The sequence below is a fragment of the Crocodylus porosus genome, unplaced genomic scaffold (assembly GCF_001723895.1).
Source record: "Crocodylus porosus isolate Cpor-Errol unplaced genomic scaffold, CroPor_comp1, whole genome shotgun sequence".
NCBI lineage: Eukaryota > Metazoa > Chordata > Crocodylia > Crocodylidae > Crocodylus > Crocodylus porosus.
The window spans coordinates 23569238-23592521 of NW_017728931.1; the positions used below are offsets into that span (position 1 = coordinate 23569238).

Below are 23284 nucleotides of genomic sequence, written 5' to 3' on the forward strand. Positions count from 1 at the left end.
GGGGGGGTGTGCTCTGTGAGGAGGCCCCACAGCCCCTGCTCCTGGAGTGAGTAGAGGCTTTTTAAGTGCCAGAGGCTGGGTTGGCAGGGGGAAGCCATCGGGGGGCTAGGGGTACAAGCAGGGGATGGGGTCAGGTGGGGCAGCCATTGGGATGGTCTGGGGGAACAGCAATCTGAAGGTCTGGGGGAACAAGCAGGAGGAGTGAAGCATGTGGGCCCTGTGGGGGGATATAGTAACCCCTGTGGGAGCCATTTGGCCCCTGTTAGGGGGACTGTAACCCCTGTGGGGGGGCAGCAAAACATAGATATTTAGAATTCACTTTAGGACCCTGCCTACTCAGAGCTGGCACCTTGGACCCAGATGGAGGTGGCTGACCTCCTGGCCTGTTGGGGCCAAGAGGACATGCTTTGACAGTTCAAAGCAGGCCACTACACTCAGAACATCTTCCAGGCAGCTAGGGGGCACACATGGCAATAGTGCTGTGCAAAGGCCAGCTTTGCAGCCACAGCCCACTGGCAGCTGGCCCAGAGGGGCAGATGCCTCTACTGGCTGTGCAGTCCCCATCTGGGTCTAGCAGGTGCACAGCAGGCTTGGGCTCCCTGGTGGGCTAGAGACTGCCAGTCTGCCCAGCAACCAGTGATGCATTTCAAATTGGTTGGCTGACAGCCAACAGGTGCTGGCCTCTGTTGGACCAGGTAAATGAGGTGATAAAGGCTATATAAGTTAAGGACTGCCCAGGAGGAGAGGGCTGTAGCCATGATGAAAACTCAGAGAGAAGAGAGCTGGATCATCTGAAACTTGCTCTCTCTCTCTCAAAACTCATGATCAAGGAACTGCCTGCCTTCAGACAATCTCTACCTGCCTCTGGATGATACTTGTGAGTAAGTTACCTAAGATCTAACTAGATATATAGCTTGCAATAATTCAGATGTGTGATCAAAGGCTACTCGAGCCACCCTGTTTGCTGTATGGGATTTCTCTGACACTACTCAACTCTGTACCCCATTTCAACCCTGCTCCTTGTAACCAATAAAGTTCTCCTTTGTACCTAGCATGGGAGACTGATTAGGAGTGGGCCTAGATTATGCCTTGGGGTCCCCTTGGTTTGGCTGACTAAGGGAGACCACTACTTGTGCTTCTGACTGAGGGAAGCATCCCCAAGTTCTTGAAGTGAGTCAAGAACTCACCCTCTAGGGCTACTGGCCAGTGTTTCCCAGGGGACACGGTGCCAGAATCAAGCCCATCCCTGGGTGGTGGCAGCTCTGTCCCCAGGCTAGCAGGTGTGCTCCAGGAAGGGGGTTGGCCAGACATGAGGCACCCCCAGGGAGGCACTTAGAGCCTGGAAGGTGGTGGTCGGGCAGTGAGGTGGATGGCTCAGTGCAGAAGCCATCCTGGAAATTGCCATCCTGGAAAATGCCAGCAATCTAAGCATTTAATCCGTGCACATTTCAGGTACAATTTGACTTTCCTTTCTATAGGCTGGAAGTTATTTAATACAGAACCAGCTTACCATATTTTTGACACAATAAAATAATTAAATAAATGGAAACATACCTTTGCAGCAAACTGCATACATGTCTTCTCATCAGGTTGGTATGAAATGCAAAGTGTAACAAGTCCAACTAAGGACACCATGCAAATCTGTAAAGAAGGTTTAAATGTCAAGATATAAAACTTGCCCCAAAAAGTACCCTCCTGTATTACCAAATAAATTCTTAAAATGAAAAAGATTTAAATATCTATGGCACTCATATGGCTGCCTTTGCAGATTATTTAAGCATTTCCTTGTCTTTTAAGGTAGTGTCACAACATTTCATGAGATGGGAACATGCTGTCATCTCAATTTTATGAATGGGATCGGGCCCTAGAATGTCAAGGTGACTTGCCCAAGAGGAAACAAGAAATCCGCTAAAGAGCAGGTCCTAACCACTAAGGTGTCCTTCCTCTTAAAGCTTTCCATTTTGAAATCTTAATTTTGAAACCTTTGATGCCACATGATCCATAATAAGGCATCACAATTAGAGGCTCAATTTGCAGAGGTTGCAACAACTTACAAATTCAGTTGGAATCAACAGGAGGTGCTGGCTCCAGAAATTCTGCAAGTTAATTCCTTTCTCCAACTGGCTAAATCCTGGCTAATACTTGCTTTAAGCACTTGAGCTTCAGAACTTTTCTATTTTTCCTTTTATGCTCGTTATTTCTGTTTGGTGCTTCAGTGTGTTTACCCAGTATAACTGGAGAGTGTGTTTGTGTGTGAAGTAACCCCAGGCAGAACTTGCGTACTCCAAAATGGTGTGAAACAAGCTACAGTCTCGAGAAAGCCCAGCAAGAACTTGACTGTTGCTCTAGGGGATATACAGAAGGTGCTATTGAAATAGGCCACATCAACCATATCAGAAAAAGAGAGAGAGAGTGCAGAGTAGCTTGTCAGATGGGACAGCTCTTTTTCAGAGCAGTGAAAAAAGATGACACTGCACAGAACCCCAGATTTGTCATGCACCAAGAGTGCCCAGCAATATTCCACAGAGATAAGCCGAGGGGCCAGCAAAGTTGGGGCATAGCCATGTCACTATCTTCCCTGCACATCTGTCTGTACCAGGTACGGGCAAGCACAAGCCTCTTGTTCTTGAAGCAATGCTACAGGCTGCTGCTGAGTGAACCTGCTGATGATCTGTGGAGCCATGGTTCCTTATTTGCCCTGTACAAGCACAAGGGCTCAGAGACCCTTAATCTGGTTATTGTGTTGTATACCCAGAGATCTTTCAGAGGGAAAGGCCAGACTTTTCATTAAGGGGGTTGTCTACACACACGTTTCATGGGTTTCATATAAATTGGTTTTAAACAGATTGACTTACATCAACCTCCCCCCCCCGCCCCTTCTTGGACAGCCTTACATTGGTTTATGAAAGGCTTAATTGTTTTAACTTAAACCTGTCCCTAATTGGCATAAGATAAATTTGATAAAAGCCTGGTTTGGACTGCTTTACGAACATCAGCATAGATTGTTGCACTGCTTTACTGTCTTCTTGCTAAATCCGTTAAACACAGACCTTTTCTAAACCTGTCTTGTTTTCTGTGTCTCATGCATGAGCCATTGCTGCTGCATTTAGGTGTCTAACAAGGCAGGGGGAAAGTGTTTCTCCCACTGTAACATTTCAGACAATATCTATTACACAAATACTGAGAAACAGTGACCACTTACACCATCAGATAACCTCAGTGGAGAAGGCCCTTTGTAAGGACAGCATTTGGTCACTGACCTCCTGTGCCCTTCTGACTTTCCTACTATCACTAACAACTGAAAACTCTCAACAGGGACAGGGTAGGATCATGAGTCTGGGCACCAGTGAGTCTATGTGTCACATGCTGTTTGCAGAGTCTTGAGATCATTAACATGGCTGAAGAGTAGTAGGCAACGTTTACCCATACAGTACGGGATAAAGTAGAGCTTTTCAACCTTTTTAATCTTAACAAAGAGGACATCTCCCCTCCTTTTTGTGACTGCATTGCAGCCCTATGGCAACAGCAACAACTGCTTTTGCAGAACAGTAATAGGAAAATATTTAGATACTGTAGATGCTTTTATTATTCAGTATAAAGATTATAATTTATTTGCAGTAGCACTTACCACAGGCTAGGGCCAACAGGTTGGGCTCCCACAGCTCACCGGTAGTCTACAAACCACCAACCTTGGGTATGTCTACAGTGTAGTAGCATAGCGCTTGGTCTCACTGAGGTGACAACATAAAGCACTCATGCGCCACATGCCTCTCAGCCTTCAAAATTAAGTGGTCAGGGGTTCCTAGAGGCACCCCTAGCACTGCGTTAAAGATCTGGTTTGCCAGCATGCTCTAGTTCGGCAGCTTGGACATCCCCAGTGTCTCAAATTCATGGCTGTCCTGCCATTTTGTCCACTCTAGGGAGTGCGCTGGAGACTTCCAGAGTTAAAAGTGCGAGTCTCTGATAGTGTAAGCTAAAGAGGAAGTCTGGGCAGCTGGGGACTATAATGAACTGTGAATGAGACACACAGAGAGGTAGGTATCAGTGGGTTTGGAGATATTAGATGGACAGGAATTGCAGAAAATAAGTACTAAAGATACTGGCAGATTCAGCACTCCCACGTGGGAGTCTAAGTAAGTAATAACTTTAAGATTATGTTTCCAAAGAATTTGCAATGAACACATAGAACACATACCCCCTGCACTGAAAAAGCTTTGATAAATCAAACCACAAGAAATCTGTGCTGACCTATTTATCAAGAATCCATTGACTTCTCATGCTTTAATAATACCCAGTAATGTCATGTGGGGCAGGGAGGGAGGAAGGGGCCTGGTGTCACTTTGTAGGGAGGACTGGGGACCATGGACTCAAAAGCAGCCATTGTTGGAGCAGTGGCTGATCATACCACAGCAACTAGCACAGCAGGAGTCAGCACTGGTCTAGGGCACTGCATAGCTGCCCTAGACATGGAGCTGCACTGCTCTGCCTCTGACAATACTAAAAAATGAATGAAAGGGAACAGCTCAGACTTTAAGAATTCACAGCCACCTAATGGACTAAAGATACCAAAAAATGCACTTCTAGAGAAGCCCCATGTTTCTGATATGTCCTTTCTGGAACTTTGATATCCCCAAAATTAAGCTTCCTACTGCTGATGTTCATTGCAGCCCTTGTGTTCAGGAAGAATGTAGGTGTTCATTAACATGTCAGCATTCAAATACCATCATCTTCTGCCTCAGCCCAGAGGAAGAAATGGTCACTGGCAAGCACAATTGTTTTCTAAACTTCATTAAACAATGCTCCAAAAGCTATCCCTTGCATTTCACACTCAGTGCTACCTGATTTGTACTGGATCATCCGTTAGTTCTAGAGAACTCAATATCAAAGGTGGCCTCTATATCAAGGGTGGTAAACCTATGGTACATGCATCACAGGTGGCATGGGTAGCCTCTGTGTGTGGCATGCAGCAGACTGGGGATGAAGAGCCAGGAAGCAGGAATCAGAGCAATAGATTGAGTGGGGGGAAGGTTATTGGAGTGGCACTCAGGGAGAGTGCAGGGCTTAATTTGTGGCATGTCTGCCAAAAAGGATAGCCCCTGCTGTTCTATATTTTTAAGAATCTGTGCCAAGTTCTACTGAACTCCATAGGAGGCTTTCTATTAACTTCAGTTAGGTTCAGGTCAGCTCCCAACTAAAAAAAATTTCTATTTTCTCTGCTCTGATTAAGTAATTGACTCTGGAATAAGAAACATTTTATGTTTGATTACAGAACTCCTACTCTTTAGTTTGACTTCACCAAAAATCTGAAATTAGTATTTCATCTTGTGGGCTTGCTTTTATCAATGAAGCCAAAGTCTCGTTGGGTTCAGTGGGCCCTAGTACAAGTTCTTTATGCATTTTTTTAATGAAAGTTGATAGGTAAATAGGCAGCAGGACTATAAAGAAATATATTCCAGGTTCAGTCTCCGCCCCAGCAGGATCTAACCTCCAAATTAGGACCTTGGAAATGAGGCACTCCTAACTGAGGGAGGCATGAGCTTTCATAGCGAACAATTTATTTCATCAGATGCTAGGAATCCATCTAATGAACCTAGCATCCATTTCTAGCAGCTGACAAAGTAAGTTTCTGTCTACAAAGGCCCATGTCTCCCTGGGCTCTAGTATAAATTCTTAGAGACTAACTTGTGCTCTGGGAGTCAGGGGAGGGGTTGCTTTAATTAAAGTGTCTCCAACAGCCACTCTAATTAAAACATCTGGTGTGTCTTGTGTATTAGTGTTCCTGTGCTTAGAAATGGCAGCAGTGTCACTTTAACTAAAGTTCATTCATTGAGCTTTAATTAAAGTGCCCCTGCCACCATTCTGATACACGAGGTGCTGGAGTAATAAACGGTAATTACCACAGTCCAGCAGACTCAATTAATCAAGCTTGCTCCAAGACGCTATAATTACAGCATGTCAGAGCAGCCTTGCTGCTTGTGTATAGGCATCCTAAGGATAAAGTTGCATGTTACACAGACCATAGTGAAGGCATTTAAATGCAAGTAACCATGCACTAAAGCCCATAAACTTGTGCTAAGGGGTAAGTGCTAAGCCCTCTGAGCATCTCAAAGTTATGCCACCTCAGGCAAGGTTTAACTCGGGGCCATGCTACCTAGCTCATTTTAGTATAACTTCCATTTGCTCAGCAGAGATAAAATGAACAATCTGCAGTATTCCAGCATCCCAGGAAACACCACTTCCCACCCCACAACCATGAGCATGGGTAGAGCCCAGGTGTCCTGGTTCTTAGCCACACCCCTGCTTGCCAGCCCTTTAGTGGCAATTCAGAGCGATAGAGGGAAGAAACGTTATTAACCCTTAACATGCAACTGTTCACAGCACATTCTAACTTTAGTATGGTCCAAGTGTAATGTGTAACTTTACCCTAAGGTGCCACACTACCCTATCTTCTAACTGCAAAGAAAAAAACAAGGGGACATGAATCACAAATCAAGATCTGCATTAAGGCCCCAACTCCACAGTGAGATGCACATAGGCAAACTTCAGTGCCTGTGAAGAACTGCAAGGGTCTCCAGAGCTGCATGGATTCCATTGCAGGGCTGGGGTATAAGGGAGGTCAGCCAGATCTGTAGGGCTGCAGAAGAATGCTTTAAGAAGCTGAGTTGCGAGTCTAGTAGTAGATCCTGACTAGACTAGGGACAAAGTGTTTTTGCTTTTACAAAAATACTATATTAGTGAATATGCTCTAAAGGGCATACATTGAAACATCGTTTCGCACCACAGTGTTTTACAGCTCTAAAAATATACTGGCAGGATCTGATTAAACTGGGTGAGGACTTTATGGTTAAATGAGACTAATTAATGTGTTTCTAAATACAGTAAAACAATTAAGTATAGGTACTCCTCACTTAACGTCATCTCATTATTATGTTGCTGAACTATTAGAGAACATTGTTTGGCTGCCACCTGTGAGTAGGTAACTACTGTAACGTAACTGGATTCGCTTAACATCGTTTTGTTTAAATTGCTGTAACAGGGGGCCTTCGCGGGGCCGATCCAACTGTGGCCTGCCCACCTGTTTCTGGGCTAACTGCCTGCATTCTCGCCCACCATGCCTTGCTGTTATAATTAATTAGTAGATGTTGGTAAGTGGGAGGCTGCCTATTTCCTGCCCCAATGCCAGAGGGCACTATCTGTGGCTCCTTTCCTCCCCTACACCACAGCCCAAGCCTTGCAGATGGCATCTATAGTTCTTACAATCACCGGCCCCCACACTGGGCCCCAGAATCCTACCACCTGGGTTCCTCTCATCAGGTGGTCTCTTCCACCTTCATCCCTGAGCTGCTTCCCCTTCAGGTATGATCCCCCCGCTGGGACCTTCGGCTCAATAGCCCTGGCCCACCTCCAGGCCAGTTGGAACCCCAGGCCCTCAGCTCTTGGGCCTTCCTTGCGGTGAGCCCCTGGCCCTGCCAGTCCTGGCCCCAGTATGGGCTAGTCAGGGGAAGTTCAGACAGGCATTGAGTCTATGGCCCTTACTCTTTTGCCATGGGGTCCACCTTCCCGACCCTCCAACATAGGGGTAACCCATCCGGTTGTGGGAGCTAGGGGTTAAGGTGCCCAGACTTGCCTTTCACCAGGGTGGTAACTGGCCTGGTATTTCCCGGGGGCTCCCGCACTACTAGGAGCCCCACCAGGCCACCCGCTCCTGGCAGGGTGCAGTTTTAAGTTGTACCCAGGACCAGGAAAACTGCAAACCATCCCCTACAGCTCCTCCCTTACCTCCAGATGATATCAGCAGCCCTCCAGCCAGGCAATGTTGTTGCCTGGCCTCTAGCAGCCAAACTGCCCTGTTTATATGGGCAGCCCCTGATTCCAAAATGGCTGCCCTCATCAGGCACCTGGTGGCTGCCAGCTCCAGGCCCTCAAAGTGGCAGGCACCCACAGTGTCCGGCCACAGTCGCATTTTTCAAGAACGTAACTATGATGTTAAGCGAGGAGTAGATATGTTACATGGCATTACTAACACACTTGAATGACAGCATCTTGATTATACAAATGGATGGATATTAAGCATCTAAGGACTATTCGTCCTCTGGTTAAAATGTAATCATAAAACTCCCTTTAATTACAATGGGAATGGAGTTGGACCCTAATTTATTTTTATTGTTTGCCTCTGGGAGTAAGCTCTCTACCTCCCCGCTGTGCCTAGATTGTTAGGTGAGGCTCTCAGGGCCACATCTTGGCATAACTCCATCAAAATCAGTGGACCTATGCCAGCTTCCGCTAGCTAAGGATCTGGATTTCTGGACAGTCAGTTTCACAATCAGGTTTTAACACATGGATTGTGTTTGAGTGTTTGCAGTGCAGAGGGTTGTTTTTGGGTAACCCCCCCCCCAAAAACATCAATAATTTTAAAGCATGCACTGATAAAAAGCATCCCTTTTATTGAAAGAGAAAAATAAAGGGACAACATGTTTTCCTTTATGTTTGCATTTTAGACATAACCTACTTGACAATGTCCCTTTAAGAGAGGAGCACTTTCAAATCCAGAGTTAGTGGTATTCCTCAAACATTCTGAGCGATCAATAACAGATTTACCCATAAAGTTTTATTCATGTCATTTCATTAAGACATGGATAGGAAGTATTGCCTGAGACCATTTGCAAAGAAAGCATCAGTGTTATTTACTCTGTTCTGTGTCATGAGTATTTATATTCTGGTCCTATGACTGTCCATGACCTCCAATTTATTTGTTTTCTTCTTTTTACTGTTGACAGAAAGTTGACAGGGCTGTTGGGTGGGGAGGGGTGAACTTTCTTGTCAAAGGTTTTCCCTCCCCTCCCTCTCCCCCACCCTGCAACATTACTTCTATGCGACTCAAATGCGTTTTATTTCTCAGGATTAATCACCCATGTCCTTGTTCCATTAGACTATATATTAATCTTTTAATTCAATTAACATACACATAAAAAGTTAAATCTTAAGAAAATCACATCTAGGAATGTCCAAACTCTCCTAGCAATAGTAGGAAGTAAAGAATGGAACTCAGGCTGAGAACATGAAAACATTTATATACATGATTCAGTTGAATCCCATGAAGCCACAGGGACTACTCATATGATAATGCCCTATCTAGGCAGAAGTATTTTCAAGATCTAGTTTTAAGAGCATTTCCTGAAGGACAATAGCTAAATCCTGGTGTAAAACTAGAATAGATTCATAGAACATTGTGGAATTATCATATTTACTCAATTCCAAGATGAGTCCCATCCCCCCCCCATCCCTCCCCCAGTCAGCATGGCTAAAACAAAGCTGAATCTTAGAATAGAGTATTATGTAATAATGCAGTACCTATAGGCACTGCTGGGTCCTGCTGCTCCTTGGCTCTACACTGACCCTCTCCCTGGTTTCAGGTTCACTGCTGGGTCCTACGCTGAGCCTGGGAGCAGGGAATTAACATAGAGCCAAGGAGCAGCACAGAACCCAGCAGGGAGCCTGAAACCCTTTTTTAGTGATGCTTAATGTGCAGTAGCCTAATTTTACTGTGCATTAGCATATTAGCACAGTTTTTGACTAGATGCTCTACTGCACAGTAAAATAGGCCACTGCATATTAAAATGCACATGTAGACATGCTCTAAATTTCTATTTGAGTTTATTTCAAATTCCCTATTCAGAATTTTCCAGATAGGTTGGTATACCCTCACTGAATAGATGATTGCTTGAAAAGTTATCCAAGGTATGAATTAAATATAGAAAGGTATGGCACATTCAGGTCTAGAAAAAGTCCTGAATGTGATACAGATGTGTTTATGAAGGCTATAGATTTAATATTGGTACAACATTCTCAATCGTAGGCAAAGGTTTACACTCAAATGAAAATAGCTATTTACCAAAGCAGGTAAGATTCAAGAAAAATGTTCACAACATTTCCATTTAGCAGCAAATGAAATGGACATAATGGTCAAGGGCTTTTTAAAATGTTAATTTTGTCTTTAAAACTTTGATGACATCAAAGCCATTATCAAAACAGGTTAAATCCTGTTGCCATTGACAACTAAGGTAAATGCTCACTGATTGCATGGAAAATAGAGCCAGGCCCTCCATTAGTACCTAGTGAGGTTAGATCCTCCAAATAGTTTACCTGGGTGAATTTCTGCACCAGAAATGGTTCCTTTCCAGAATATAGTACTTATATTAATGGGAAAGGAACTGTGTTTTCACTATGCATCTTGCCTAACACTATGGCGTGCCTATTCCATATAGGATCCTCAAGGCCTAAAACATAATAATAAGGATAATATTAATAATAACAGTATGGTGGCTGGCAAAGTACGAACACTCAACATGTAAAAGACATAACACTTTACATTTTTTGAATATCTCAAAACGAGAACCAAAGCAGATAAAAAGAAATCATTCCTCTAACTTCCTATACCAGAAATCTCTCAACATCATTTTGCTACTGCAATACACTGTTTAAATAAAGGTGCTTTCAGTCATGCCAAACATTCCTACCCGTCTCCAAAGGACAAACATTGATCATTTTCCAAAAATATACCCAGGCTGGAAGCAACAGAACCATGAACATCCACCTGCCCTGCCTGACTGATTTTCATCCATCAAACTCCTTACACTCATTGAAATAACTGAAAACTAAGGATTTAAAAAATATCAGCCCCCAAAAGCAAAAATACACAGTGCAAATGTAAAGGCACAAATTCTTGAGGGGCTTATTTCAACAAAGCTGCCAATGAAGTTCTGCCTGAGTAACAACTGATCGTCTCTAATGATCAACATGGCTATAGAATATAAATAAAAAGGAAGAAATATGATAATGTAAGAAAAAATTAGTAATAACCCAAATTAATAATCTGTAGTGGTGGCTCGCATTAGGTATTGATCTGTTGATTTATTGCCTTCTTCTGACAGCTTTCAAAATCCCAATTTACTTTAAACTGCCTTTTTTTCTATACTATATTGTAAGGGGGTCCTCTTTTGTCTTTTTTTTTTTTTAAACCAAAATCTGGCCCTAGATTAGGGTAAATATTTGTAAAATATTCTTCCAAAAACTTTGGGTACATATTAGAAAACTTACAGTGGGTTGGGGAAGACAAGAAAGCTAAAAATATCCAACAAGACATTGAGAAAGGAAAATGTGGTCCAAAGAAGCATCTTGAGCAGTAGCCACACCACAAAACGTAACAAACACTGTGGGCATGTTGACATGTGCATTTACAGTAGCTTAAATTTACTATGCAGTAAGCAGGAATAGGTTAGTATCTATACATGCAGGTGTTAAGGTGCATTAACGCTGTGTGTGGACTGACTTGGGACTAACTTTAGTCCCAAGTCAGCCCACACACAGTGTTACTTCAGAGTAAGACGTCTACACATGCATTACTTTGAAGTAACTAACCACGTATAAATTTGATACTTGCATGATGCAAGTATCAAGTTTATGCTCAAGTAGGCATAAATTGCCATATTTAGTTCGCAGTATGAGCATGTACGTGTAGACATGTGCCCATACTGTGCGCTAATTTTGGCTATTGTGCAGTAAATTCACATGTGTAGACGTGCCCTGTGACCACTTAAGCAAGAGAGTAACTTAACTCGCCTGCTCTTTTACAAGCTCTAGTTATCAGGAATATATGGGTTAAATGAGCCAATAAAATGAAAAAGATAATAGATTTACCATCTTTGGAACTCATGGTATCACCAAGGTGAAGAGGATTACATTTTTATATGGGTAATGAGAATATCCAGAGTTACATTATTTATAATGCTCCTTTTAAAGCAGGAATGTAAACTCTTAAGCTTCAAGAAATGAGTCAACTGTGAACAAATGGAGTCAGGAAGAAAATTCCTATTACGGCAAGTTATTTTGTAATTGCCCACTATCAGGCAACAGAAGGGTTTTTATCCCTCTGGTACTGGCTACCATTCAAGAAGAGTTAACTGACTTGCTAGATCACTGTTCTTGTCACGTATATTCCCGTCTATACATTCAGAAAAATCTTGCTGTCCACAGCAACTTTTTGCATGGTGTGTAGCCATTCACATTTGAGTGTCAGAGGAGCAGCTTGACATTTTTATACTGCACAAAACATTAAATATGCTTGCAGGTATCACTGAATTGTTGTGGGGAGGGAGCAATTCTGACCACAAAAGGACATCTTTAGAGGGCTATGTAAAGTTTGAGACAAAAGGCTTGATACATGAAGACTTGAGCCATGGGTGTCGAGGTGTGACAAGCATCTCTAGGTAGCCTGAGAGTAAACCAAGAAAAAATCTGAACAGCTGAAAGAAATTTGCATAACAAAACACAATAACAGCATTATTTGACAAAGTCTGACTTTCTATTTTATTTCTTCTAGGTTCCAGCTTGAACAGGAATGCCAAAATCCAGGGCTCACCAGTAGTAAGTCAGCATTTATTCAGTTACCAAATTTTAGTTAAAGTTTTAATGAAAGTGGATAAATTGTCACAGAAATATTTGAATAATTCCCATTGTTTTTCAATTAGCTCTAGCACTGGGGGATGGCAGCTATTTCGAATGCAAAAAAAGGGGGCAAATGCTGTGATTAATCAGACACATATATGGTAACTAGTGGTAAATTCTGACTTTTTAACGGTAATCATTATGCTGCAAGAGGTTCTGGTATGCACAGATAGAACTGCAAACAAGTGTCAGAAATCTCACAAGAGTCTGTTTTAAGAAATGTGCCTCATCTCACAGTCCAGAGGTGCAAGCAGTTTGCAGAAGGTTCAACTGAAGTTGCTGCTCTATGGCAAACCACCCAGACTTTTGGTGTTCACCCATGACTAGTAAAAGCTGGCCTGTACATAAAAAAAGAATGTTTGCATAACTCTAATTTTCATTAGCTTCTTTGCCTGTGCCAGTTTTTAAATGTCACCTTTTATTAATGATTGAAACTAGTTTCTCTAATAAGAAGTGAAAGCTGAAAGCCTAGCAAGGTTGTATAGTAGGTGAAGCATGACTGAATGCTACCTCCCCTCTGCTTCAGAAATAGGTGGAGAAGTAACTAGAAAGTCTCTCTTTCCCCTCAGGCTTTGACAGGTAAGACATTTAACTGTCTTTAAAGTCATATTAATTTCCCACTATTGATACAGGATAGGATCAACTGTTCCCCTGCTCAAGTGTCTGACACTTCTCAATTTTTGTCCTCTCAGTGACCATGATATTGCTGCCTAAAATTTGGAAGACCCATACTGAGCAGTCAGTGCTCTGCTTACATCAGTATCGGGACCCTGAAAGGACAAGGGTAAGAGGAAATGACTGTAGTTTCAACATATGAATTTTCATGGTCTTAAAACAGGCTGAGACTGCATACAGATGCTGATCTGTATGGAGAAGCAGTTAAGGCTATAACGTACAGTGGAATCGTAAAAAGCTTCATTAAGAGTAACTGTGTAAATTACTCATGTTATATGATCACTTAAAGGTACCGCATGTCTCTCCAGTCCATAATATTATGATTTACAATCATCAGTCTAGCTAGTCCTAACTAATGAGCAAGACATATTTAAGGCCATGTTTTAGTTTACATTGTTTTATAGCACAGGAAAGTCTTATTCACTGCAGACCCCTGTACACTATTTTATGCTTTTAGAAACCTTTTGCTCAAGGATCTCAAAATATTATCCCAATAATGAAGCCTCACAGCACCCCTGTGAGTTTGGTCAGTCTCACTGAATCAAGTTTTGATGATGAAGGGCCTGTTCTTCATCTCCTCTGTGAGGTCACTTTGCAGTATTTCAGAAGCAGAAGTTAACCTGTGAACTCCACTGACTTCCCTGAGAACTGTGGATACCAGAGTTATCCCAGAGAGGGGTTTTAATGGGTATAATGACTGCAAGTAATGTCATGTTTTCTCCATCCTTCCAAAAGGGAGCCATGCTTAATTCAGCCACATTTAGGGTTGAGCCTTCAGAACTCCAAGACAGAGAGGTTAAGAGTTAGTGGTCTGATTTTCAAAAGTGCACCTGAAATGGGAGCTGCAGGTACTCAACCCTTTGCAAGCTGGAACACTTATATAATTACTTAAGTATTTATTTTTGCACCCAAATTTGACAACAAGGCAAGTCATGAGTAGAACCAGAAATGGGACCCCAAAGTCTGAATCAGACCCTTTTGCTTTAACTTCTGGAAACATCAATTAAGCATCCCATTTATCAGTCTTACAGAGATATGCTGTGTTGGGAGCCTGTTCCTTTTATTTGATGTCTGTTTTTTCACTATGCATCAAAAGACTTCAAAAAATTTCAAGCCAGCTCCTCTGCCAGCCCTGTGATATGGCCAGGTTGATTCACACGGCTGTCTGAGTCTACATTAAAAGGTGCCCTCTCCTGTAAATCCTCCCACAAAACCATTTCTTTCAGAAATGATCACTCCCTTGCTTCTCTTCAACAACAACAAAAAAAATCCACAACCACCTTTACTGAACTGTTGGCCTCAGGCTTTGCTGTGTCTTTATTTATCTTGTCTCTCTAAGACTGTGACTTGCTGAAGGCAAATAATGTGTCTTATTCTATCAAGGTTTTTATAAAGAGTCATCTTTATTTCTGGCACTGTGTAAATGAAGATCGATCACTTCAATTAAAATACTTTTAATTGAAGGTCTGTCTACCTTTTGCACCCATATCAGCCTTGTTCCATTATCCCCCAACCTAAAATGAATGAAGTGTAGGGAATGGAAACTAGACACAGTAGGGATATTGTGGATAGGTACCAGTCAGCCATGATCATTATACTGCTTAGTACATTGGGGATTCTTACTGGAAAGGGGTGCATTTTGGGACTTCAGGGAGTTGTCCTTGTATGACACAGGAAGATAAATGATGGAGAAAATTAAGAACTTCTTGTCTAGCCCACCTAAGGACGATGCTTGACCAACTTGGAAAGAAAGAAATGGAGGGAGTGACAGTAGTAGTTGAAAGTGAAGAGAGATGCAGTTAGCTGTGTTTAGTCTGAAGACAAATAGAAGGTGGGGTAGACTTCTACCTATTGGTTAACCAAAGTAGGGAGAGAGAGAGAGAGAGAGAGAGAGACGGAGAGAGAGAGAGAGAGATGTACATGGGTGAATCTAGGATCTTGAAAAGGGTGTGGCACATCATCACATATAACCACGCAAATTTTTGTCCTTTTAAAGAGAAATTAAAAGCTTTACTAATATGGTAGGGGGCTAGCACTATATTATCCAGTCTAAGATCACAACAGAAAACAAATATAGCTATTGGAATGTACACTAATTTGCTAGAGTATATATAAAGTTTAAAAAAAACCAACACAATAAACTAGGTAAAAAGTCAAAAAGATATCATTAGTTCTGTAGTCATTATAGTAAAATATAAATCTCATTCAGATTCACAAAACAAAATCTAGCCTTCTTGAGTGTCTTGACAGTGTCTCCAGTACTTTGCTGTCAGTCATTTCTACACCTGAGTTAAGGTTTTTAGCTAGAGCTAAAAACAGTCTGCATGGCTGTGAAATAAAAGAGACACATTACCAGGAATGGCGAACTGACAGCAAAATTGTAGAAGAAAGGATATTTTGGGTAGTGAAACCACAAAACCATCAAAAAGGATAGAGGGTTGTTAGGACTGGTGGAGTAGAGAGAGATGAACAGGAATCAGGGGGCTCCTACACACATGCGGCGAGGCTGCTCCAACGCTCTAGAATTGACACATTTGATGAGCTTTAGTTCAAAGTGCCCCACCATCATTTTTCTATGCAGGGACGCTGACACGTGATGCTCTGGGCGCTTTTAAATTAGCACATCTTTCAGATTAATTAAAGTGCCCCTTCTCCCACCTCCCAGAACACGTCTATAAACACCCAGGGAGGTGATAATGAGACATGAGTCAATTGACTCTCACAGGTCTGCCTGAATAGAAATGCAGTTGCTGTCCCATGCAGTTGGTTTTAAAATTTGGGCAAGACAGGAACCAAAAGAAGGGTGTACCATGGTACCCCTGTATATGTAGCACAAGCTTTCATGAGCTGAAGCTCACTTTATCAAGGCAGTGGGCACGTCCACACATGCATTAATGTGCCATAATTAGGGCGCATTAATTTAGTACCTGTAATAACAGGTACTAACTTAATTTCCTGTAATTGGCACTACTATGCAGTAACGTCGGAGCACGTCCTTTCCTAAGCCCTTAAAACATTGCCTTAAATGTCACAGTGGCACAGCCAGGTGCTGAGCAGTTTGGGAAATATGGCTCTTAATGAAATGCCTATGTAGGAACTAAGGTTGTTTGATAGCCTCTTCCGACCAGCAGTTGTGGAACACTTCAAAAATTGGGTCCTAAGTGAATAAAAGATTTTGCCCTATACGCAGGAAACATAATGTACATGATTTGTTCCATACCCAGAAAAGTTTATTCCTCTCCCAAATTGCAGGTTCTCTCTTACTTCTAGAGATTATGAAGACAGGCAAAGCCAACTGATATGACTTTTGAGAACTAATATAACTACAGTTTCTTTGGTTTCACAGACAAGTTGGTCTGGGAGTCTGTGGATCTGACTCCCTTTAGTGGCCTACTTCTGAGGGAAACCTCAGACTCAAAGACCCTAGAAACCTAGAAACAAAGCCAATATTAAGGAAAGTTCTCCTGTGCCTGAACAGCAGAGGTATAACTGGAATGATAAACAAAAGCCAAATCAGGTTTTAAGATCAAACTCTAGAAGGAGCTATTCTGTTTGGGACAACCCAAAAGTAGTTCTTACGGTTTAACCAAACTATACAATAAAATTCACAGAAGATACATTCAGGGGTGTTGCTTGGGTAGTAGTGAAGTAGGTGAAGATAGAATTATTTTCAACTGTGTTAAAAGAAGTCCAAACAATGAAAGCACAACAAGTTTGTAAAGTTACAAATTGCAGTGGGAGGTTGTTACAAGCTTCAGAAATAGATCCAGACCTTCCTGTAACTATCTTAACAGCCTAAGTCTAAAAAACTAGGCTAAAATTACTCAGGAAACATACTTGCTTGTAAGATTGTGGATATTTTCTACTCTTGATTATGGTAGAAATGTTATTAGAACAGGCTCTCATGGAAAAAATGCACCCTTTGGATATGGAAAGGCCACAAGGAAATGAACAAGATGGCATAACAGCTGGACACAGGGTTTCTACAGCATTTCTCAATCAGAGATCTTAAAATAAAGGTGAATGAATAACTACCATGAGACCCAGTTTATGGAAGAAAAAAAGAGAGATGGAGAGAAATTATGTGACTTGACAAAGGGCACTATCACAGCAGGGTCAGAACCTAGAAAAAACAACTCATCTCTCTCTGGTTCTGGCTCAGCCCCACTTGTGATGGCAGAAAGTTTATCCAAACTATTTTAAAGCTGTACAAACAGCTCAGTTTGGGGCACAGGTTTAAATCTCCACCTATTTCATTTGAATTGATTTGTTTGTCCCTAGGCGTACAATAGGTTCATTCTGCTTTTAAAGGTAATAGGTCATTCGGCCTTAATCAGGAGACAGGTAACTTCCTATTGCAGACTTGGAGTCCAGAAGTGCCCATAACTGCACTAAGTTCAGGGGTCTTTGCCCATGAAGCTTTCTTTTGGTTTCTGAATAGAGTCCCTTGTATTTCAAATGAAATTCAGTTGCAACTGGCTTCAGGTTGAAATAGTTTGGGTCCAACCGTAACAAAAAGTGTCATTTCCCCCTCTAGCATCTGGTCCACAGGGAATAATAGCCTAGTGCTGCTCAGTGGCGTAGTAGGTACATCACTGGATCTGCAGCACCATAAAACAGCCCAGACATATTCAATAAATCTGTGAGTCCTGACAATCCCAACAAATTGAGGGCAAGTAATAAAACCTAAATTTCAGACCAGTTCTGCGTAATTTGGTGTTCACGAGAACATTTTACTCTACATACTTCTCTTGATAAGTTCCTATCCTTTAATGCTAATGTGTAACGGCATTGTTTTTGGCACGGTTCAGCAACATAGTAAACATATTGCCACTAGTAAATAAAAAATTCCTCACTCAAGGCCTGTTAACGCATTAGCAATTTTTCTTTATTTTTTTCTCATGCTACATTAATAGCCAAGGAATCCACTTCACTGCCGATATAATTGCAATGGAGGTACACGAGAGAGCGAGAGAAAGGGAAAAGTTTTCAGTCCAGCATTGCCATCTTTCCCAAAATGGTCTTGATAATATAATTTAAAGTTCTTAAACAGTTGGTGAATCTGAGTGTTAATCAAAAATTGTAAAAGAGCCCTTGAGTGGGTTTGTTACTAGAACAAATACATTTTGGTATTTTATACCACATCTTTCTACCCCGTTGCACTGCCAACCAAGGCAAAGTTCCTCATTTATATACTAATAAAGGAGTTCCAGAAAAATACACACTGTGTACAGAATCTGAGCTTATTTGTTTTGTGAACAAGACACATACCAGCCCTTGCCCATATGTATTCCTTCCAAATGCTTTCCTTCCCTGTTGCAAGCCCAAAAGCAAGACAGTGGAATATATACATGCAAGACATCCTAGTTCAGTCAATCCTATTCCTGGACCATCTTCTCTTTTTTTCTCCATTTCACTATTCTCAGAACGTTTCATTCTGCAGACCACTGGTAGATATGAATTAAGTTGCTCTAGCTCACTGATTCTCAACCTCTTCCATACAGTTTCCCAATAAACACCCTCTGCACCCATTACTGCATTACAACACAGAAGAACTTCTCCACTCCCTTTTTTGTCTCTAATAATCCAACATCTCATAATCCTTTGCTTTAGTTTTCACAGCTCTCCTAACATGGATGGAGCTCCAGCTAAATCATGTTACTCCTTGCCTGCTGGGAAAGGCATATCCCCATCTAGGTTCTTCATGTCAACTGTCTTTCCTACTGCCACGCTCCCCTCTAATCTCTACACTTAAGTAGACTGCTGTGATGGGCTACAATATATACCTCTCTTTCCTTTTGGACTTCCTCTATACGCATCTCAGGCAGATTTTCACTTGACAATCCCCCATCCATTCTAAGACCAGGCAGAGTTAGCAGGGCATCAATCACCAGAACTTACTTATGCACACCTAAAAGTAAATTCAAACCTGCTGGTGACTTAATCTGTAAACTGAAAGCAGCAAGGCTAGCCTACAAGATGATTTTTTTCTTAATTAATCTCTATATATTCTTAGATTGGCAAGCCTTTGTATCTGCAGGTCTTCTATGTGGCTGGAAAGGTAAAATGATTGCACTACATTGAGAACAATTTCCTGTAAGACATGCCACCAGCATCTTCTCTGTGTGTGGCTATTCTGACATCATAGAGGATGGTTGAAAAACTCAGTAGTTTTGGTTTAGGCCTGAGTTTGGCTTGAACACTGAATAAACTTAAAGTGCTGTCTTTTACTTCATGTGCAAATTCTCAGGCCTACACATTTTTGTTTGGTGATGGCCAAATGCAGGCAGATTGAGGGCTATTCTTTGCAGCTGTAAATCTGGAGCTCTGCCAACTAACTCCAGCTGGAGATCTGGCCCAGAATCTTTATGGCTGTTTATCAGCCCTTCTAATAAAGGGCTGTTGCAGATTTGGGAAAGCAATAAGGCTACTCTGAGAAGATAATTTGACCCTCTGCAGTTGCACACATTTTTGGACATGTGAACTTAGATATATAATCACATGAGGCATTTCCATCTAATTATGTATTATATAAATACATACATAATACACACATATAACATATAATTCAATATAAAGTTATATACTGAAGTGGAAATGCTGCAACTGATTAATTCATAGCCCCCATTTCACTCTAACTTTAATGAATGTTATTTTCTGCAAGCAAAAGTGGAATTGGTATAGGGTGCATTTCACAATCATGTATATACTAGAGGGAGAGAGGGAGAAGGGGAAAGAGATCATTTTAGTATGAACAGTTACTTAGTTTGGAAATTTACGTTCAAATCATTTACTGTCTCGCAGGATCAGGCCCATTTCCCTGCCACAACTCAGTTCATAACAACTGCTCTAGCCCCACCAGCCATGTGGAGCAGCTGGATTAATGCAGTAAAACCTAAGAGTTCAGAAGGTCAAATAATCCTTGAACTAATGAGGATTTACATTTAAGTGATTCAGCATAATGGCTGTTTATGCATCATAGTGCATTTAGATTTTGTTATTGTTATTCCAGTTCCTAAATAGTAAATAGTTTATTCTAATACTCAAAATTAGTACCAATAAATGAGTATATCTTTACTGCAAATCTATTCCTTTAGAGAAAAATATGCATGTAGAAATGTTTCTAATACACAGGAGACACTGAACACCAACAGCTCCTATTGACTTCTAAAGAAGCTGCTTGTGTTTAGGATTTGGACCCTGTTTCTCAGCTGGTTCTTCATATGTGTATGATCATCTACACTACAGACTCCTCAGGAACCCCACCCTTTACTCCTGCCACTGATCCCATCCCACAAATGCACATGACTTTCATGTCACTTGTAACTTTGAATTTGCTATCTCTGGCCAGCTTGTCATAAGCCTTAAGATTTTGCACACCTACTTGTTTTGCATTTTGTGTTAACCCATTAGTCCCAAGAGCCACACATGGTGCAATGTGTGGCAAAGAACTTGGGACAAGGGGGAAGAAAAGGGTTAAGTTACAGACTTTTTTAGAACTCATTGCTACGTGGAAGCTAAAGAGCAGCCATTTCTTGCCTGATGCTCTTACAAATGCGCTGAACCAGAAGTTATACTTATGCTTTTACTTCTTAAACCTAGTTTTGGAGGGGGAGGGGAGACAATATAAGCAGCAACCATTTTTTCAGCATCATTAAACATTATGTAATTGCAAACCAACTAGATAATAGGTACCAGGTGCACAGCACCCCTGCTTTATTCAAGGTCTCTTGGGGTGTTGCAGGAAAGAATATAAAACGGTTATATTACACTGCAACTGCAGTTTCCTCAGGAAAGTAAATTAGATACATCATCCCAGGAATATTTACAATTAGCTTAATTCCTATATGGTGCAGGACATGCAGTTGGTTAGTCTTAAGTGCAGCATCATGCAGTTGGCATTAATGTTGGCAAATGCACTTTACGTAGAAACAGACTTTATGCTTACAATTATCCCAGCCCAATATGGAGTGTCTCTGACTAGAAAAGAAGAGCTGATGCCTGCCATAATGAAGCCCAGCACTGTTATAGAGATGCCTAACACCAGCTGCAACAATGAAAGCAGCAGCGGGAAACGGCAGCCACAACAAGTGTGGGATTCCTCTTCCTGGCCCGTTTTGGGATCCCCCTTGGCTTTGTCCTTCTTCATTGCTGGCTCTTGCTTCTTGGCTGGATCGGTGCTTTCCTCCCCTCCAGGTGCCTTCCCTGTCTGATTCTGGTTATTAAGGGATGTGTTATGCTGGGATGTCTTCTCCTCTTTTCCCATGTTGATGAACTTTTTTTCTGATGGGTGTGTGGGGGGGTTTTTCCCCCTGAAGCCTGGCTTTGTGCTGGCTGAGTTTTTCCTGGTATTTGAATCAAGGAGGCTGAACAAATATGGAAAACATTTGGAGCAGATTGTCAGAGCTTCAAAATGCCACATATAGCCCAGAGAACAGGGGGGTTCAAGGGGGGTAGTGAACTAGCAACATGAAGAAGCCAGTTCCCTATGCTGGGGCTGGCTGTGCACATGAAGTCTGTGTGTCATAATCAGGCTGCAGAAGATCCTCAGTACTGGTGTGAAATTAATTAGCTAGGCAAGACGTCTTTGTTTAATTGGGGACTGCCTCAGTGCCTAGGATGCATTTTATTTGTGCTTGTGAAAGTAACAGGCTTTTTGCAATGTAATAATCCTGTATGTTATTGGCATGCAGAATCCCAGGCAATAAATCCATGTGCGGCTGTGCACAATACACATAAGCATAATTTGCATACAGATTGTGTGCATGCTTGGGTGGGTGAAGACAGGATCTATAACAAGGATGTATTTAACATGACAAAAATTCAAAAGCCAGGTTTCTGGGGTTTCAAGCAACACAGAATAGCCCAAGAGTCATAAAGCAAAGAGAGGTGCAGAGGGGTTTTACAAATAACCACATTAGGAGCAATCTGCAAAAATGTACTCCTTTTGCAGGCGTTAAGGCATGCAAGGAAGACTGGTAGCTATTTGCAGACACCAACAGAGCATGAAGGATTTGCTGAATGTCTATGAAAAATTTCTTAGGGCCACACTTCGTTATTAGTAGGTGGGTGTTACTTATTAATTAATCTGGGAAAGGACACTTCATCATCATGTTGAAGTAGATGACCTTCTGAGGTCCCTTCCAGCCCTATTTTTCTGATTCTATGATTCTAGAAATATCAAGCCAATGTCCTGAACCAGGAAGCACTTAAATTTATGTTTAATTGACTTCATTGGAATTACTCAACTCCTTAAAGTTGAGCATGGTTTGAAGTATTTTGCTGGACACATCCACCCTGGCTGAAAGAATAAAAGAAAAAAAAAATTGAAAGTTGAAAAATTTAGCTAAAATTTGGCCAATACTTTCATCCTGTGCTCCTGCCCTTGTGTCAACAAAGCAGTTAAGTCTGTGCCCGTGTACAGCCATGAGTGGCCTGTTCCTTAGAGAGGCACCAGCAGATATTTGGTAGCATAAGCTACTTGCAGTATTCTGATTTAAATGAATGGGGATTCCACTGGATTAAGAATTTGGCCAAGCTATCAGCTTGCTTTTTTTTTTTTCCCTCCCCCCCAAAAGAAGGTGATCTATTAGAACAAATGATAGGAAGAAACTGAGAATGAGGGGACCAGAGCATTAGAAAGTAGGAGTGGTGGATAGAAGGAAAAGATTCCAAAGGAAAAGAAAACTGTCTTTGAACAATACCAAGTTGTGCAGGAGACAATGTTGAAATACCCAAAGAGGATCTTACAGATTCTGAGGTTGCATCAAGGAAGTCTTTCCTTTGACACATTGGCAGTACCTTCTGAGAATCTACACTACTTCTAGCTCCTTATGGCATTTAACAGCAATGAATGGTGTCTTCTGTATTAATAAATTATGATGTCACTTCCTGTTATGGGTTAAGCAATATCCTCTTCATATATTTATATTTCAGGAGCATAAAACAAAAGTAGAAATGAAGTGATTTCAGATACTTTGCGTAACTTATAAGTTACATCAATTGCATTTTTTTTCCAGAAGTGGAAGATTAAGAAATATAGTTAAAACACTAATTTCAAAAGAAAACAACAGAAATAAAACTGGGAATATTATTCCTGAATAGC

General features: G+C 41.6%; 1 protein-coding gene across 1 annotated transcript in view; it reads right to left on the reverse strand.

The window, feature by feature from the left end:
* The window catches only part of SSPN (sarcospan), a 28860-nt gene extending 7200 nt beyond the window's left edge, over positions 1 to 21660 (reverse strand). The window contains exons 1-2 of the mRNA XM_019544389.1: positions 21128 to 21660; positions 1555 to 1641 (exon numbers count right to left, since the gene is read on the reverse strand). Coding sequence (XP_019399934.1) covers positions 1555 to 1641; positions 21128 to 21601 — 561 coding nt within the window. The 5' untranslated portion in view covers positions 21602 to 21660. The remainder of the gene's footprint in view (positions 1 to 1554; positions 1642 to 21127) is intronic.
* Positions 21661 to 23284: the final 1624 nt, after the last annotated feature.